Source organism: Vulpes vulpes, chromosome 13, assembly GCF_048418805.1.
Source record: "Vulpes vulpes isolate BD-2025 chromosome 13, VulVul3, whole genome shotgun sequence".
Lineage (NCBI taxonomy): Eukaryota > Metazoa > Chordata > Mammalia > Carnivora > Canidae > Vulpes > Vulpes vulpes.
This window is the reverse complement of record NC_132792.1, coordinates 52,014,205-52,033,936: the sequence shown is the minus strand read 5'-3', so window position 1 is coordinate 52,033,936 and position 19,732 is coordinate 52,014,205. Positions and strand designations below refer to the sequence as shown.

The following is a 19,732-nucleotide window of genomic DNA, read 5'->3' as shown; positions in this document are numbered from 1 at the left end:
GTGGCTCAGCAGTTGAGCTTCAGCCTTTGGCTCAGGGTGTGATCCCAGTCCTGGGATTGAGTCCCACATAGGGCTCCCTGCATGGAGCCTGCTTCTCCCTCTGCCTGTGTCTCTACCTCTCTCTCTCTGTATCTCTCATGAATAAACAAATAAAGTCTTTAAAAAAATAAAAAAAGAATATATTTGATATTTATAATGATAAATGTATAAATACTTTTCTTAACTTTCCTTTTTCTTATAAAAATGCACTAGAAATATTTTCCTTGGTTAATTATCCATTTTTTAAAAATGAACCTGAAAATAGAGCTCTACACACAGAAATATGGATAGACCATACCACAATGTCATTAGTTAAAAAGACATATTTTGAAATTCAGACTAGAAAGATCAAATAGGAATAGTCCATATGTTCTATTAGTCAATGATAGTTCATGGTTGACAATGCTGTGGGTAACTTTAGCTTAACTTAGATATGTATTACTTGATAACATCTCTGATAAAGTGATCTGGTAAAAACAGAAATCAAAAAGTATGGTCCTAAGATAAACTATGACTTACACTGATTTATGTCTCTTATTTATTTATTTTACAAAAGATTATTGCAACAAAAAATTGTTGCAATGTAAAAAAGTGATACATAGAGATATATCATGTTTGATAAACAAGTCATTTAAATATTTTAAAAGAAACAGAAAGATCTGTCTTAAGGGGAGACTGTTGAGGATTTCAGGCTCACAGTGAGATGTGGAACAGATCATGCTCTAAAACAAACCCTGCTGTGGCCTAGCTTATTGCCTCTGCCTAAGTTTCACACTTCTCTAGGCCTCAGCCTCCTTGCCTACAAAATGTGGATAATGTTGCCTAGCGCAAAATGTTACTCTATCTTATCCCTTTTTCCTCTACAAAATTCAGTGTGATTTACCTCAAATATAAACAAGACAGAATAAAAGAGTAAACAATAGTTATGTCTCTGAGGACTGAATAGAGAATTTGAATTATGACCTTAATTTCACCCATTCTTCACCCCACCCCCATCTCTGAAAAAACATAACAAAAAAATAAATATGCAGTTTCCAAGAATTGTGACATAATTTTATTTTCCAGAAAATGAAATCAGTGGATAACCACCCCTTAGGAAATGAGCATAGAACAAACTCATTTACCGTGAGTTAAAACATAATAATTAGAACGGAAAGAAGTAAAAACTTACTACTTTAATTATGTATTACGGGGTTCTTTTTTACTATAGAAAGCTGAAAAATGTTATTAGAAATCCCCTGAAACAAACATATCTTAGTAGTCGTTTCTACCATAAAAAAACATTTGGTCACTAATTTTTGTTTTGTTTTATATTTCTATTTGAAGACAGGGAGAAGCACATAACCTATAACTTCAAAATTCAGCCAGGCTAAAGAAGTACATAGTTTTATTCTGATAAATACAAAATTTTAAGAAGAAAAGCTGTATCTATGTAGATGTGGGATAATGTTTTTTCAAAATGTTTGTAATGTGGGTGTCTGGATTTTTTTTTTTTAAGGGGCAGAACTGGAGAAATAAGTTAGCTTCTGAAGTGCAGCATACCTGGATCTGTATCTCAGTTCTGTCCCTCAAGAATTGGACCTTAGGCAAAGGGGCCGAGCCCACTGGCTTAGGTAATAGAGTTACTCCCCTTTCCTTCTCCCCTGCAGCACTGTACTATGAAAAGATTAAATGCTCGCTTTCAGAGTTTTCCCTGCAGCTAGGGAGGGGCCAATTTATACAGGTCTGATCAAAGAAAGAGTGTGGAAGAGATTTCTAAATGAGCTTTCGAGCTTTTGCTCTCTTGATAAAAAAAAAAAAAAAAAAAAAAAAAAAAGACGGAGAAGCTAACCTGGCCCACCTCATTCTCTTCCTTCTCTTGAATACAGATATGATATCCAGGAGCCTTACCGCACCCATGATTCAAGAAGCCTGAAGCTGGTGCTGATGCTGTGTAGCCACTGAAGCAAGCCCCAAGGCCATTAACATCGAGAATTGTTACACAAAAAAAGTAAGTCTCTAACTTTAAGCCACAAACTGTTAGGTTTCCTGCTATGTGCAGTTGACACAAGTCCAAGTGATCTGGAAAATCACTTAAATTCTCTGAGGCTCACTTTCCTCATCTGTAATGTAGGTATAATGACAGACAGTAAGATATGTATGTCTGATATGTAGAAAAGGTTCAATAATGTCAGCTACTGATGACGATTGACGACCACCTCATTTAGTGCTCATACTAACCATTTGAGGGAAGTCCTATCAATTCATTCATCCATTTTAAAGACAACAAAATTGAGACTCCAATAAGTAACTTGCCCAAGATACTTAATACACAATAAGATACACAATAAGAAATATGGCCAATAAGAAATATGGCCAAGATTCAAATGCAGGAATTCTTATTTCAAGGGCAATGAGCTTAAACCACAATGATACCTAGAAGTGACTAAACAAGGCAAGAGCTAACAGCTGATAATTATTGTCTATAATGACTGATAATATTAGACAACTGTGAAGAGCAGATATCTATTAATTTCTAATTCTGGAAAATAATAAATTCTCATTGAATTCAACATTAGTTTCATTTTTCTTAACAGTTCTTGTTACTTTACTGAAACAGAAATACACTTCCTCCTCAACGAATGCAATTCTGTTCCTTTGTAACACCAATGGAAAACTAAGAACAGTACATCTTAACCAATAACTGCAACTCCCTACTGTTAGCTAAATGCTTAATATTTACGGTGAATTTACTGCAAGGCAATATGCCAGACACTTAAAAATTACTTCTGTCAAAAGATAGAGCATATGTTTTCTTTCTTAAAGTGACTTAGATTCCTTTGGAGAGAGAATTTCCTAACAGTTCTAAAAACTAGGAAGTGGCTGCTGCTATAATCAGCCATCATCATCACCACCATCATCACCATTACTAACATATATAGAACTTATATCACAAATCAGCATATGCTAAGCTTCAATTCTGGAACACTTTCCTTCAAACTTCAGATGTTTCCTTCAGTGAAATGAATGAAACAAAGAACTTAAAAAATTCATAATGAAGGCACTGTATTTTAAAAAGAAGCTAAATTCAAAATTAAAGTTTGTAAATAAATTACATTCAGGAAACAGGCAGGCTAAAATATTTGCAATTGCAATTAGGAAAAGATATTTCGTTTCTGGATTAGATTGTGAGAATTAAAGAGTTTATGTTTAGCTGTGAACTTTAGAGAACAGTTTGGCACATATCATCCCAGTAAATAAAAGTAAATGTAGTGTAAAGGCCAAAACAAAATGGATAGTAAAACAAAAGTTCTGAGGTAAGGTTAACAAGCAAAAATGCTGAGTTTCAAAATGTATATACATTTACAGCAACATGTTTCCGAAGCCAACTTCAAATCATATACCCCACAATGAAAGAGGTATAGTTCTCTCTGTTACATGTCATAATAAGTAACTGATAATTCCATTTTCAGAAAAAGTACTGTACATGAAAGAAAATGCTTTTAAGGATAATACATCCAGGAAAGATTCATTGCTTAATAAATTCAAAAATGACACAGCCAGTAGCATACAATCCACATGAACATTATAATGTGCTCAATCAGTACTAATTAAAGATTTAATTATACCTATTTAATACTAATTTGCATTTTAAAAAAGAATACAAAGTATTCTATTTTAGGTCTAAAATTAAAGTTTTGAATTAAAACTTTAAAAGAAGTTTAACTGTAGTTTATTTATGGAAAAATCGTTCCCTAAGAATTAAAACAAGCTGAAAACAAAGCATCATATTTTTGAGTACAGGACTATGTTGAACCTGAATTCCTAATTCACTCATAATTAAAATATAAGAAAAAGAGATACATATAAATGGAGACACTTATAAGGGTCATTTATAGGCGTATAAAGTGTTTTTCCAGGAATACAGAATTAGAACCAAGGCCTTTTGTCCTCCACTCCCATGTTCCTCCTGATTCTTGTTCTTCTTAACTTCCCTGCACATGCCAGGAACTTCTGGGTCTCCTCCTTTACCGTGTTTCATCCCCCAAATTTTATAAAGCCCTTTGAGAGGAATGAATAAAAAGAACAGGGAAGTAGAAGGAGCACCATGAATATGAAGGTATATGATAGTTTCAGAAGGGGGATGAGCCATGGGTGTTGAATACCACGGGACAGCTTCCACAAACTGCTGGGCAGACGCCCGGGGCACTGCCAAGTTTAAAGGGGCTTTTCAATGAGTTGGATGGGTGGACAGAGCCAGGAGGTCTGACCTGATGTATGTATGGAAATCTGGGAAACTGGGGCAACTTGGGGGATAGGGAGGAAGAGGACAATAGTTTGAAGAAGAAAAAAGGTAAAACTGTTTCAAATGTTATTAGATTCTCTAGGAAAGATGACTGAAGGTAGAGAATAGAAAATCTGGGGGTATTACATTGAATCAGATATTCAACTTTTTTTACTTGAAAAAAATCATTTCATATGGATTAAACTAATGTAGGAATTTGATTTCAGTAAAGAAGGGGATCAGGTTACCTGCTCAGGAAATGGGCGAGGAGAATAAGGGACACAAGAGTGAAGAAGAGAAAGTAGTAAGAAATCTTCTAAAAGCGAGTGAGGGCAGCCCAAGTGGCTCAGGGGTTTAGCACCCAGGTTGTGATCCTGGAGACCCAGGATCAAGTCCCGTGTCGGGCTCCCAGAGTGGAGCCTGCTTCTCCCTCTGCTTGTGTCTCTGCCTCTCTCTGTCTCTCATGAATAAATAAACTATTTTAAAAATAAATAAAATAAAAGCGAGTGAAAGACATTTTGAGAACTCTGGTAGCAGCTGAATAATAAGAACCTCTAATGAATACACCTGGCAAAGTTAGGCTACCTCCCTATGATCTCATCAGTTACTGCTACATTTGTATTCTACTGTGAGAAATAAAGCGATTTCAGGTGTGAAAGGATGCCTGAAGCCGAACGCAGCAAGGTTTCTTCAAATCAGTCACTCTCCCTAATGCACAAACACAAATCTGCACTGATGCCGTTGCCTTCATTTTTTTTTGGTTTGGTTTTGTTTTTCTGATACAAGCAAAATATATAGAAACTTACAGTCCAATATGAACTTGCTAATTCCAGGGTTGCTGTTACTCTACAGCCTAATTTTTCATCATTTCATCAATCCAATCCCACATGGCCAAATACCTACAGAAAACCACAACATGTCTAAAACAGAGCTCCATGTGCTACCTTATTGTGGACAGCAACTCTGCCCACCTTCCCTATTGCCGTGACCTCTATTTTGCTAGTCACTCAGGCTGGAAACCTCAAGCACCGGTCATTTCTGGGAACAGTCCCTCCTAGCTTTCCTTTCCCATCTCTCCTGGAAAATGAGTCCCCTGCCTGGACTACAATGGTCTCAAAACTGTCCCTGCCGTGTCCATCCCATCTCACACCTTATTACGAGTGTCATTACACATAAATATCACTTCCCAAATGCCACTCTGCTATCTTTCCATTGTTGTAAGTTCTTACCCTGAAATTCAGAGTTTTCTATACAGGCTCTTGCCTGTCTAGCAAAACAAGTATTTAATCCCTAAAACTTCACCAAGCCATGGGCTCCTGACCATTGTGGTGATTTTAAAATATGTACACATATTTTGTACACAATTCCCTCTAAAAGGTGGAGACTAATTCCCTTCCCTTGAGTGAGGGCTAGGTTTAGTGACTTGCTTCTAATGAAGAGAATAAGGCAGTTCAGGCACCTGGGTGATTTAGTCAGTTAAGTGTCTGCCTTTGGCTTGACTCGTGATCCTGGGATCCTGGGATCCTGGGATGGAGCCCAACATCTGGCTCCCTGCTTGTTTGGGACCCTGCTTCTCCCTCTCCCTCTGCCACTCCCCCTGCTTGTGCTTGTTCTCTCTCTTTTCTGTCAAAAAAGTAAATAAAATCTTAAATTTCTTTTTTTTAAAAAGAATAAGGCAAAAGTAACAATGCACAGGGCTAGGTTATAAGAGGTATCATAACCACCTCAACCTTTCTTAAATTATTCACTCTTGGGGAAGCTAACTACTGTGCTGTGAAGATACTCAGCAGCCCAATGGAGAGGTTCATGTGAGAAGAAACTCAGGCCTTCCTACCCACAGCCAGCACTAACCTACCAGGCACATGAGTGAGCTGCCTTGGAATCAAATCCTCCAGCCTCAGTCAAGCCTTCAGATGACTGCAGCCCTAGCTAATATCTTGTCTGAACTTCATGAAACACTCTGAGCCATAACTGTTCAACTAAAACACTCTGGTATTCCTGACCCACACCAATTATGGGATAAAATAAATTTTTTATAATTTTTTTAAATTTTTATTTATTTATGATAGTCACACACAGAGAGAGGCAGAGACATAGGCAGAGGGAGAAGCAGGCTCCATGCACCAGCAGCCCGACGTAGGATTCGATCCCGGGTCTCCAGGATCATGCCCTGGGTCAAAGGCAGGCGCTAAACCGCTGCACCACCCAGGGATCCCTGTGATAGAATAAATTTTTATTGTTTTAAGCCACTAAGTTTTGGAGCAACATATTATACAAGTAGAGATAACTAACATAACCCCACCAAGCTCATTCTTAGTTCCATGCCACTACTCATGCTTTTCCCCATGGATGTCCTCTTAATATCCATCTCCTAACAGAGTATGGATATTATCCTTATCCTCCCCTTATCTTTCAAAATCTAGCTAGTTTCATCTCTTTGAGGAGGCCCTTTTTTGTTGTTGTTTATGAAACCATTTCAACTTTCATTTCTCTAGCTTCTCCTTTGATTTCTAATGTTTGACCAAATCATTTACATAGGCATTCATCCCTGTATTCCTCTGAGTTACTGTGCTCTACACATCCTCCCTCCTAAAGACATCACACAGTTCATTTAAACTACATTCAGCATACTGTAATTAAGATACTCAATAAACATTTGCTGAAAAAATTAACAAATCATACACACACACACACACACACACACCCTGGAAGTATATCTGATCAGTATAAAGTAGTGAGTAGTGGTTAATAATATGGAGCCACATTGTCTCAGGTCTGTTTACTTACTAGCTGCTATCTTTGGGGAAGTGACTTAAAACCTCTATAGCCTTTGTTTCTTCAGTGTTTTTTAAATGTAGATTCTAATAGTATCTACCATAGAGTAATAAAAAAAATTAAAGAAAATACTACACGCAAAACTCTTAATATGCTAGCATAGAGTACTCAACAAATGTTAGCTATTATTGTTCTTATTATTAACCACAAATTACAGAATACATACTGAAATCCTGGGCCTCTGAGAGTTTGTAGATATTATAAAGTGGCAATCTAAATTAATACAAAATTCTACAAACTAAAGTAGAACTCACACTTTCTATTTAAGAGAGCTTTTAATTTTTCTAAAGTCTATTCTTAAGTCAATAGAAGTACAGCCTGAACCAATTGTAGGGAGTGCAGCCTTGACTTTTTCTCCTCTTCATCCTATTAAGATATTAACTTCAAAGCTTTTGCAGGAACACTTAATTGCTTGCATTCCTTAACAAGCAGCCACCATAGTAGTTTCCAGATTCACTTTTAACCTTTACAGTCCTGGGAAGGCATATATGGTAAATGTATTAGACATATAAATTTACACAATCTCTGTGCTAATACAGCTATGCATGTGAATATGCTATATAAAGTAAATCAATTTTGTACATCAATCAAAATAAAATCCAACAGAACAAATCAAATAGAAGAATGCTATATAATGCCATATATCTGAGGGGGAAAAATAACCTCTAATGCTATTCATTAAAAACATGTTTTTTATTGAGGTATAACTGACATATATAACATTAATTTCAGGTGTAAAACATGACAATTTGATATTCGTATATACTGTGAAACGATCACCAGAGTAAGTCTAGTGTCACCATATACAATTATGCAAGAAATTCTTTTTCTTGTGATGAGAACTTCTAAGATCTACTCTTAGCAACTTTTGAATATGTAATACAGTATTATTAAAAATAGCCACCATGTAATACATCATATCCCCAAGACTTACTACTGTAATTTTGTACCTTTGCTCCCCTAGCACCCATTTTGACCACCTCCTACTCCCTGCCTCTGGCAAACATCAATCTATTCTCTTTATCTGTGAGCTTGGTTTTGTTGTTATTGTTGTTTTTACATCAAATGCTATTCAGAAGCCTGATTACATGTGTTTCATGAACTCAGAACACTTCTGAGATATTTTATAATTTACACATATTAAGACTTCTTACTAAAAAGTTAAATATAATAGATGATCTTTTATCCTGAAAAATAATCAGAGCTCTGTTAAGTAAATATGATAGAATGATTTTCAATCACAAATCTATTTTAAAAAAATTCATACTTTTAAATTGTGTACCATGTCCTCTGGAATAAAGAGAACCACTTAATTCAAATTCTTTTTTTTTTCCTCTTTTCTCCCACCAACACGCCTTGAAAACTTCAGTCTTTGAAACATGCAATATCCATCCTACTCTATTTGACCCTATATATCATACAACCTGAAATAGAAACAAAGACTGGGAAATTAGCTCATTTTTTCTACCATAGTGTCAAACAAAAGTACAAATAATATTCAGTGCACGTGCTAGTTACCTTAGACCTGCCAATCATGCTTGTTTTGAAACTCTTTGATTTTCAGAACTGTCAATCATGTGTGTTTTGATAGAGATGAAATGTAGAAATAATGCTTTAAAAGACGTGATCTTCATTAACACATTAATAAATAAAAAGACCTCATTTGTAAAACTGGACTATATGATTTTACAGAAATACATACAATTCTTGAAAAATCAAAATTAAAATATAACAATGAAGTAAGATTTAGAGAATTTGGCTCTTTAACCAACAAGATAAATATAGTTTAATAAAAAGGATTTTATACTTCAGTAAAAAGACAAATGTTCCTTAACTAATAATAACCAGAAGTAGTATGACTATGAGTGGGAATGAGAGAATCAAAACTGACCTAAATCTGGGCATTTCATCAATATAATCCATTCCCCATGTCTACCTCCCCAGTACGACCAGATTTACTATCTACCTAGTCATTCATGTCTTAAATCAAACACCAAACTTCTACCTCACTATCCATGCTTAGCTACCAAGACCTGTTTCTGCTAACTCCTAAATTGCTAACGAAAGTCTCCTCTCAGGCAGCCCGGGTAGCTCAGAGGTTTAGCGCTGCCTTCAGCCCAGGGTATGATCCTGGAGACCTGGGATGGAGTCCCACGTTGGGATTCCTGCATGGAGCCTGCTTCTCCCTCTGCCTGTTTCTCTACCCCCTCGCCCCCCCCCCCCGTGTGTGTGTGTGTGTGTGTGTGTGTGTGTGTGTCTCATGAATAAATAAATAAATAAATCTTTAAAAAAAAGTCCTCTCTTAACTGTCTAACTTAATTAATGGTCTCATCACTTCCTTCCAGAAGCTTCTTTATTGGCCTGACTCATTTCATTCTTCCAATATATGCTCCACAACACTGCCAGAATGCTCTCATTGAAACACAAGCCAGGTCTGTTTTAATGGCTCTTTATCACTTTCAGAAAAAAGTCCCAATTTTTTAGAATGGTATATAAATCCCTTGAAGGTCTGGCTCCTGCCCATCTCTCTCTACTGTCTCATCACTTCTCAACTAAAACCAACTATGCCATTTGAGTTCCCAGAAAAGCCAGGCTCTCCCTCACTTAAAACTTTACAAGTACAGCCATTTTTTACTCTTTGTATCTCCTACAATCCATCCTTTACAACTCAATTCAATTGCTAATTCCTCTGGGAAACTTTCTCTGACAACCTAACTGAATCAGGGATTCCCCTCTTCTCCATTCCTATAGGAGACAGTCAATAGAACTTATACAGTGTAATATATATCGATTTACTTCTCTATCCCCCTGACTGAATCAATCAACTCCCTGAAACTCCGTCTTTAATCTGAACATAAACAGCATTAAACACAAAGGTGACGCATGATAGCTACTCATTGTTTCCTGACTCAGTGAAAAATTGCACCATGACCTAGTTTATTTAAAAATAGAATTATATATATATACACATACGTATATATAAATTACTCAGCCATAAAAAAGAATGAAGTATTGCCATTTGCAAAAACATGGATGGAGCGAAAGGGCATTTTGATAAGCAAAATAAGTCAGAGAAAGACAAACACCATATGATTTCACTCATACATGGAATTTAAGAAACAAATGAGCAATAGGAAAAAAGAGAGAAAGAAACAGACTCTTAAGTATAAAGAACAAACTGGTTACCAGAGGGGATGGGTGAAACAGATGATGGGGGTTAAGGAGCACACTTGTTGCGATGAGCACTGGGTGATGTATGGACTTGCTGAATCACTATATTGTACACCTGAAACTAATATACCACGGTATATTAACTATACTAGAATCAAAATAAAACCTTAATTTAAAAAAATAATAAAATCAACAGCTCAATTCTTGAGACTAATAAAAAGTACTACAGGTACATTCCAAGCCAATCAAACTAATCAATGCTATAAAACAATACTCTTGGCTTAATAATGTTCTTAAGGGATTTACTGATTTACTTACAAATTTACTGTAAGAATTGATACTATCTCAAATAGTATTTGGGGTCCAATAATCCCACCTTATTTTCACTAATGTTCCTACTGTTAAACTCTCAACCACAATAAATACTCATGTGCAAGATAATGGCACACTGACTGGCTCAACAAACACTGTCCTGAGATGTGACAATCCCTACCAAATGCATCAGTGAACAGGTAGTCAATGCAGGCAAGACCCCTACCTAGTTATACTTATCAGGAAGTTAGTTATCTGGTGACATCAAGTCTCCACAGAACCCAATGAGAACTAAGCAAAGGAGTTTAGGAGCTGTTACAACACATGTTGAAGTCCATATATTAAAGTACATACACTTATAGAAGAGGCTGAGAGGTCATTACTCACAAACACTACTACTATTATTATCTTATTTTAAGCACAACAAATTTGGTGACCAATTTTCTGGGCATCAGAATATTAGAAGAAGAAAATTAAAATTTCAAGAAAGCTAAAAATGCATACATAAGTATAACAGCAGAGAAAGAATGATGACATCTAAAGGTGAAACACAAAAACTACAGAATTAGAGGGGTTGTACAGCTAAGGAGTAATAATTCTATGTATTTGGATTATGATACACCACAGACATTAATGTTTGTAATTATGACCTTGGTTCATCAAAAACAAAGACCAAAAAAACAGGTTAAACCATTTTGGTCTGACAAAGTTCAAGGAAAGTAAATGACATATTTTATAAAAAGAATCAAAGAATTAAAAATTGAGTATTACATATATAAAGTAAACTTTCTACAATTTGCAAAATAAACTTTTCTTGAAATAAAGCCTTCTTATATAACACGAGGCCAGATGACTCTAAGCTACAACTCACTGTTAGAAGTTAATCAGCTCCTGTAACTACAAGTCTCACCATAATTGTTACACATCCATTCTGAAACAAAGCCTGGACCCACTGGTCATTAGCTTATTAGTGGTAACACTATACAAACATATTAGACTATGGATACCATAACCAAAGATATTACCACAGGCTACCTACCATTCTTTAACAGGCCTCCATAGAGTTTTACTATCACACTGTTTTCAGGGTTGCTGGTATAAAAACTGGCTCCTATGTGAGATCCTTTAAGGAGGGTCTTATGATACTAAGTAACTACATCCTGCGGGATCTAGAGAGCAGCATAGTAGAGTTGAAAAGAACATTCATGGGCTGTGTATGACACACACAGCCTAAAGTTTGAATCCCTGCCTTAATTACCAGCTGTGTCACTGTAATACATGCAATACATTATGCATGGAGACTTTCTTCACTTGGAAAGTGGGGAAAATATCCCCTACTTTCCTTCTTTTTCTTAAATTTAAATTCAATTAGCTAACATATAGTAGTAGATCATTAGTTTCAGATGTAGAGTTCAGTAATTTATCAATTGCATGTAACACCCAGCGCTCATTACCTCACCGGCCCTCCTTAATGCCTATCACTGAATTACCCCATTCCGCTGCTCCAGCAACCCTCAGTTCGTTTCGTATGGTATGGTTAAGAGTCTCTTACGGTGGGGATTCCCAGGTGGCTCAGCAGTTTAGCACCTGCCTTCTGCCCAGGGTGTGATCCTGGAGTCCTGGAATCCAGTCCCACATCAGGCTCCCTGCATGGAGCCTGTTTCTCCCTCTGCCTCTCTCTCTCTCTTCTCTCATGAATAAATAAATAAAAATTTTTTAAAAAGAGAGTCTCTTATGGTTTGTCTCTCTCTGATTTCTTCCCATTCAGTTTTCTCTCCCTTCCCCATGATCCTCTGAATTGTCTTTCTCTGACTTATTTCACTTAGCACAATACCCTCCAGTTCCATCCACATCAATGTAAATAAGATTTCATGCTTTTTGATGGCTAAGTAATATCCCTGTGTGTGTGTGTGTGTGTGTGTACACACACCACATCTTCTTTACCCATTCATCTGTCGATGGACATCTGGGCTCTTTCCATACTTCAGCTACTGTGGACATTGCTGCTATAAACATTGGGGTGCAGGTGCCCCTTTGGATCACTACATTTGTATCTATTAAAACTTAATAAAAAATCTTTAAAATAATGAAAAAATTAAAACATTTTGCAAAACTGAGTATTTTATTAAATGAGTTATTTTTCTTTGCATTTAATTAATTTAAACTGTCCTAAAGTAGAATAGATTCAACAACACAAAAGTCAAACTGAAGAGAAAAAATGGTTCTCAAAAGGGATTTAAAAAAGCAAACCAGGCTGATGAATGATGAATAAATTACATAAATACCTACATTTTATTTGTAGTCTCTTAGGTAAATGTATCAAAGCAAGAAGTTCTGCCATTACTCACTTACCCTCCTAAAATTGGCTCAGAGGCAGCCTGACGACATGGAGGTAGGGAGCAAACATGTGTCCAGCCCAAAAAGCTGTTCTATCTAATCATATAATCTAAACTTGTAGGTATGAAAAGGTATGACCAGAGATCTAGCTGGACCTCACTACTTTCTCATTTGGTACTATTATCTTTCTACCAACTATAAAGACAACAGGTAAGATCTAAACAAAAGATTTCCCACCTACAAATTTTGTCTTAAATATAGGTAAGTAGTAATTATGCTGATCTAACACTGTTCTATAATACTTTTTCTTTCTTTATTATTATTTTTTTTAGAGGGGACAAGAGTCAGACACTTAACCAACTGACCCACCCAGGGACACCAATACTTTCAAAGCATTAGTGACAGGTAGCTATAAGAGACCTAGAGAAGGGTTTTGGAAAGAAACTAAGTATTTCTTCACACAGAGATCAAGAAATTCAATAAATATTCTGTGAAGAGTAGAAACCTTCTTTCCATGATGAATTAAAAACTGGACAACAAAGGATTTGCTAAGATAGAAAGTTTCTCCCCAGAAAACAATGTATGTAGATATGGAGCTATAGTTGCTACCTACATAGCCATTAGGGTATGTATACACATAGATTGGAAGGGAACAAAAGATACCAAACTAGCAGGTCAAATCTTGGCTAAGGTGAACTACTCTCCTTAATACATTATTAGAAATAACATTACCAGTCTGTAGGACAAGAGAGGAATAGAATTTAAGCCTTGACTCTTGCTTATCATTAAAAGAAAAAAAAAAAAAAAGCACTCATTTCAGACTTTCAGCAATAGAAGTCAAAGCCCTTTCCTAACTACTATTATTTCCTACCTGCCAGACATTTTGTCACCATATTAGCCCATTTTTACTCATGTAATTACCAATTTTAAAAACTGATTTCTGTACTTGTTTACTATACATTCTTTCTCCAGTAGAAGTTGTTGCCCAACTTCATGAGGGCAGACAGAGAGCTAGTCTGGCTAGTTTACCATCCCTTACAACAGTGCCTGCCAAACTGAAGAGGTCCAGTAAATATTTGCTGAATGAATGAGTGGATGAACAAATGAACAAATCAAATTCTGCACCAGCATGATTCCCCCCCCTCTTCATGATCCTCAGTCATGAATATATTGATTCTGTGAGTGATTTGGAAGTTGAAGTGAAAATTTCTGGTAAGAGTAATAGGATACGGGACACTCAGAAGCAGGAGTTGAAAAATAACTATTGCAGATAACTACAAAAAGAAAAAAAAGATGCAGGCATTTAACTCTGCTAAATACATTTAAAAAAAGACTCTAATACAGTGACTGCTCCACAGACTAGACAATTTCCTTGCAAAATTATTATAAGCCATCAGTCTCACCCCAAAAACTTCTGTTAAATAGACTGCTTCACTGGCAAGAATATATGTGAAGATAAGAGCTTCAACCATACAGCAATTTCTGTAATAGAACATGTGCTTCTATGGTATGTGCAAAGTTTTCAATGAAAAATTAAGACTTAATAAATGTTGCAACAAATTCTAGTATTTAATCATTTAAAGCTATACTGTACATAAAATAAACTCAAACCATAATATGACACTTACTAGAGAAATATCTAGTCACAAATACTGATACTTAAAATTCTGTGATGCAGTAAGGCCTGAGAATCAAATCAGAACTTCTAGTCTCTAAGACATTCTGTAATATTATGCTCAAAAATGTAACATAATGATAAAATTAATGTTTTAAAAATTTAATGAAATGAGAAAAAAGAACAGTATACATAAAATAATACCCACAAAGAGGGGCACCTGGGTGGCTTGGTGGCTGAGAGTCTGCCTTTGGCTCAGGGTGTGATCCCAGGGTCCTGGGATCGAGTTCTGCATCGGGGCTCCCTACAGGGAGCCTGCTTCTCCTTCTGCCCATGTCTCTTGCTATGTCTCTCGTGAATAAATAAATGTTTAAAAAGAAAAAAAGAAATATCATAAAAAATTGCCATTCAAAAACATAAGGAACTGTGTTTACTATACTTGTAACTTATAATAAATCTGACTCAGCAGGTGAAATATCCATAATTCAGCAGTGTTATCTGTAAAATACATTTTTTGTAAAGTTAATACCTGATGTTCTGGCTGTTAAGAGAGGTCAGCTCGTGAGAATAAAGATGGCTACTGCACCTGAGAAGATTTCTTGTATAAAATAAAACAGTACTTCATTTTTAAATTACTGATATATTCTCTATTAATGAAAAATGATCTGCCACAGATACTACTGACAGTATCCAAGAGCTTAGGATGCCTCTTTTAAAGGATAACTTTGGGACTGCATATCTTCATACTTGCCTCCTGCATAAACCCTCATTGATAGGAACTCTTGAGGAATGTTATAATTGGTTCACAAAAATCCAAATCACTACAATTTCAAGAATAGTAATAACAGTACCTGTTTATTATATACCAATCACTGTTCTAAATCTTTACATACATTATCTGATTTAATCCCTTCAATGACCCATTACACAATAGATAGTATTAATATCTAGATTGACAGACTTATCCTACTTAGAAATTTCTTGAGGTCTTACTACTTTTGATTAAGCATGTATGTTATTTGATATAACAAGACAGCTATCTTGAGCTATTACCTCTCAGTGCCAGGCAGCATAAGAAGCCCATTTTCTCCTCCAGGTATCACTTGGTTCATGGCACCTACCTTGCAAGACACCGTTTAGCTTCTGATTATCTGAGGTAGAGGTGTGCTGGAGCCAGACTACGCCACCTTATGGGAGCTGAGTATGTATATATATTCCCAACTCTGCATTTGATTAACATTACATTGGAAACTTAGGATTGGCCATGGTGAGAGTGTTTTAGACCACAGACATTGGCAATCTGGGACTTTTTTTATTGAAGAACTAGTTGTTAAATATTTACTCACACACCACTGATCTGAGGAAATTTATACTAAGTTTGTCAGGTCTAATTCAGATTCAGGTAGAATGAGTTCATGTCTCCTAATCATTTGGACCTCTAGATATCCAGAGCTCTCAGGAGAGAGGCAACCAATTTTCATAACTGCTCACTTAGATCTAGAGTTACTCTTACCCTATTCATTTCTACAATATGATTCATTCTTAAACATCACAAACTTCCTAATCACTGTAATTTCATCCTAAGACGCCACTGTGTACTAGATTCACCATTATGTACTATCAAGAATAAAAAAACCACTGCCAATTGAATTGACATAACATCTACTCTAAGACGCATCCTGGTACTAGAAATACTGAAATTTTAAAAGTGTGCATATTAAAAACTTATGGGAAAAAAATCATTTCTATATTGCTTACTATTGTTTTCCAATCCCAGAATCTTATTTCCACATCTCCTTTCTCTTGATATTCTACTCCTAGATCTTCTACCTTAATGGTTTCTCCAGTGCATATTTATATTCACAAATATCTTTACTTATAGGCTATAAACAGAATGAATTCTGTTCTATAATAAGAAAAATTATAATTCTGAAAGTAGTGCAAAATAAGAAAAGAAGATAATAAAGTATCAGAATTTGATAGTGGGAGAGGAAAGGAGAATGAAGAAGTAGAAAGGGAGGCTTCTCTGAGAAGCAGAAGACTGTAAAACAGAAGAAGAGACCAAAAAAAAGTTATAAAATGGCCTTAGTAGCATATATTACATTAAAGCTAGTTTTAATTTTACGGTGGGGAATAGCTGATTACCAAGATGAACATCAAAATCTCCCCAAAAGTGCTCTCACTGCTTTGAGAAGATACGAATCTAGCCTAATGTGACTAAAATGACATGACATGAATCCAGCCTAACTTCCCTAATTAGCATAATGAAGAGAAATAAAGCATATTTTCTGTCTTTTAGCAAATCACCAATTAAAATTCAATAATACTTTGAGGTATCTTAACTTTTATCAGTGCTCTTAAAACACTTGGAAATGATTCTACTTACTCTCCATCCACTTCTGGTCTTCTACATACACAATGAAACTTGCCACCAAAATCTATATAAAGATCATTCTCTACAATATGAAAGATTCGTCCAATGACTAGTTTATCCTTGGCAGGTCCCATCTGAGTAAGAGGAGAATGTCTCAACATAGACGCAAAGGATTCCATATTTTTTGGAGAAGCCTAAAAAAAAGAGGAGAGATTTATAAGCACATAATTCAATATAAAGGTATGAAAGATATAATAAAATCTTACAGGGGAAATTTTTAAAAGTCAATATGCTGTATATTTACATTTTATAGCAATAAGAAAAAAATTTAAGTGGAATTTTGCTTAAAAAAATGGATATACTCTTCAACCTCCTGTTCCTCCCTTTCCTTCTTCAAGAAACCAAGAAAAGTGTTTAGTGGGAAATGATGCTGATGTGTTGACTCAGAGTAGAATCTGGAATGTGAGAAAAGTAAGGAGTATCCTATAAAACAAAACCTCCTACCATGGAGACAGAGGGAGGTCAGGGTCTGAGCATGTGGGCATTCAAGAAGGTGATTAACTTTATTCCTAATACTGATTATCTGCCAAAAAAAAATCTTTCAAATTCAAGTTTAGTGGGACTAACTAAATAGTCCTCAAAAAATTAAAAATACAATTACCATATGATCTAGTAATCCCACTATTGGGTATTTAATCAAAGAAAATGAAAAAAATTAATTTGAAAAGATTATATGCATCCCTATGTTTATTGTGACACACACAAAATGGAATATTACTCAGCCACAAAAAGAATGAGATCTTGCCATTTGCAACAACATGGATAAAACCTATAGCATATAGTGGTAAATGGAATAAGTCAGATGGAGAAAGACAACTGTCATATGATTTCATCTGAATGTAGAATTTAGTAATTTTACTCAGGTGAAATTTAAGAAACAAAACAAATAAATAAAAAAAGAGACAAACCCAAAAAAAGACTCTTTAATAAAGAGAACAAATTGGTGGTTGCCAGAGGAAATGGGGGGGGGGGGGGGATGAGTGAAACCTAGGGGATTAAGAATACACTTACCATGATGAGCATTAATGTATAGAATTGTTGAATCATATCATATACCTGAACTAATGTAACACAGTATATTAACTATACTTTAATTTAAAAAAAATAGCCAAATAAAAGGGCTTTTTAAAATTTAAATACAGCTCCTTGTTTTGTGCTGCTCATTTTCTAGGAGTCTTTTTTACACACTGAATTTACTTAAGGTATGACTGAACCTATAATGCAGGCTCCTTCTTTTTTAACCTACAAATTTTTTCCAAACATGCTTTTTCAGAAATCCATGAGTACAGACTTGTACCTTCTACTCATCTTTAATTTGTGTCTGCTGTGGTATGTGCATTCTTTGGCTCAAACTAAGGGAAGCACTAAGTTTCTGTTTTTGAGAACTAATTACAGAAGAATAGTAACAATTTAATCTACCTACACCCTGTATTTGGAATAAGTTTTACATCTGTTATTTCAGGGAGAATTATTAAGAGTTTGATAGTAAACTTACTCTAAAAATTATAAAACCATATTTATGACTCATTTTAATAAATGTAGTACTCCAAGGATTACAAATTCAAAAGCTAAGCTGAGTGGGGACTTGGTAAGCAGAATATGTGCCAGTCTAAAAAGTACAGCCATTGGGACACCAGGTGGCTCAGTGGTTGAGCATCTGCCTTTGGCTCAGGGCGTGATCCTGGAGTCCGGGGATCGGGTCCCACATCGGGCTCCCTGCATGGAGCCTACTGCTCCCTCTGCTTATGTCTCTGCCTCTCTCTGTGTGTCTCTCATGAATAAATAAATAAAATCTTCTAAAAAAAAATGCCTAAAAAAATAAAAAATAAAAAATACAGCCACTACTCAGCTCTAGCTACAGTTACAATTTGAGTTCACTGTTGCCACATCTTTTGATTCTCCAAGAAAAGCCAGAAATCTATGTATTAACATAAAATTTCCAATTTTGGGGATCTCTGGGTGGCTCAGCGAGCGGTTTGGCGCCCACCTTCGGCCCAGGGCCTGATCCTGGAGACCCGGGATCGAGTCCCATGTCGGGCTCCCGGCATGGAGGCTGCTGTGACTTCTGCCTCAAGGGAAAAAAAGTCAAAATATTTGGCTGATGCCAAGTCCCTTAGATGTGGGAAGAAGGGTATGGTGATGGATCTGTTTCAGTGAATTGAAACACACTGGGAAGGAATCCTGAGGACTGAAGTGTCCATCTAAACCAAAACAAGTCCGTATATCTAGATGTAAATAAAACTAAAAAGGTAGCCAGGAATATTATGCTTTGAGCCTTACTACTAGTTTTATAACTCTACAGAGTATAATATTAAAGATCCTTAAATAAGCACCTCAAACAAATAGTTATTTCTTGCAGAGAGCCAAGGATGAAATACATTCTACAGGCTCAATGCAGACATGGGCTATGAGTTGTCCTCTAGAGGTAGCACAAAGAGTAATACCAAGCCAGCAGTGACAAGAGTAGCTACTATGACACTCCACTGGGAGCCACTATGTCCTCCATAACAGCTGCCACCAGAGCAGCTGAAAAGAGCACCGCTCAAAGGAAAAGCAGAGTATCAGCTTCTAGGCCTCATCCTGCTTGCAGTCAAAGAGGTCAAAGAGCTACAGGTACAATTTGAGTCCAGTGTTGGACTGGACTCTTCTTCCTATGACCTGCTTTCTCATTACTCTACTCCTGTGGCTGAAAGCTCCTCCTACCTCTCCCTCCTCTTCTCCCCTC

At 36.0% G+C, this 19,732-nt stretch overlaps 1 protein-coding gene across 4 annotated transcripts in view; it reads right to left on the bottom strand.

The window, feature by feature from the left end:
- MRPS28 (mitochondrial ribosomal protein S28) overlaps positions 1–19,732 on the bottom strand; it is a 185,409-nt gene that overhangs the window by 145,948 nt on the left and 19,729 nt on the right. For all 4 annotated transcript variants that reach the window (XR_011996617.1, XR_011996618.1, XM_072734429.1 and 1 more), the window contains exon 2: positions 16,960–17,141. Coding sequence is in view for 2 of the 4 variants with exons in the window: in XM_072734429.1 (XP_072590530.1) it covers positions 16,960–17,141 (182 nt within the window). In the remaining 2 variants the exon portion in view is untranslated. The remainder of the gene's footprint in view (positions 1–16,959; positions 17,142–19,732) is intronic.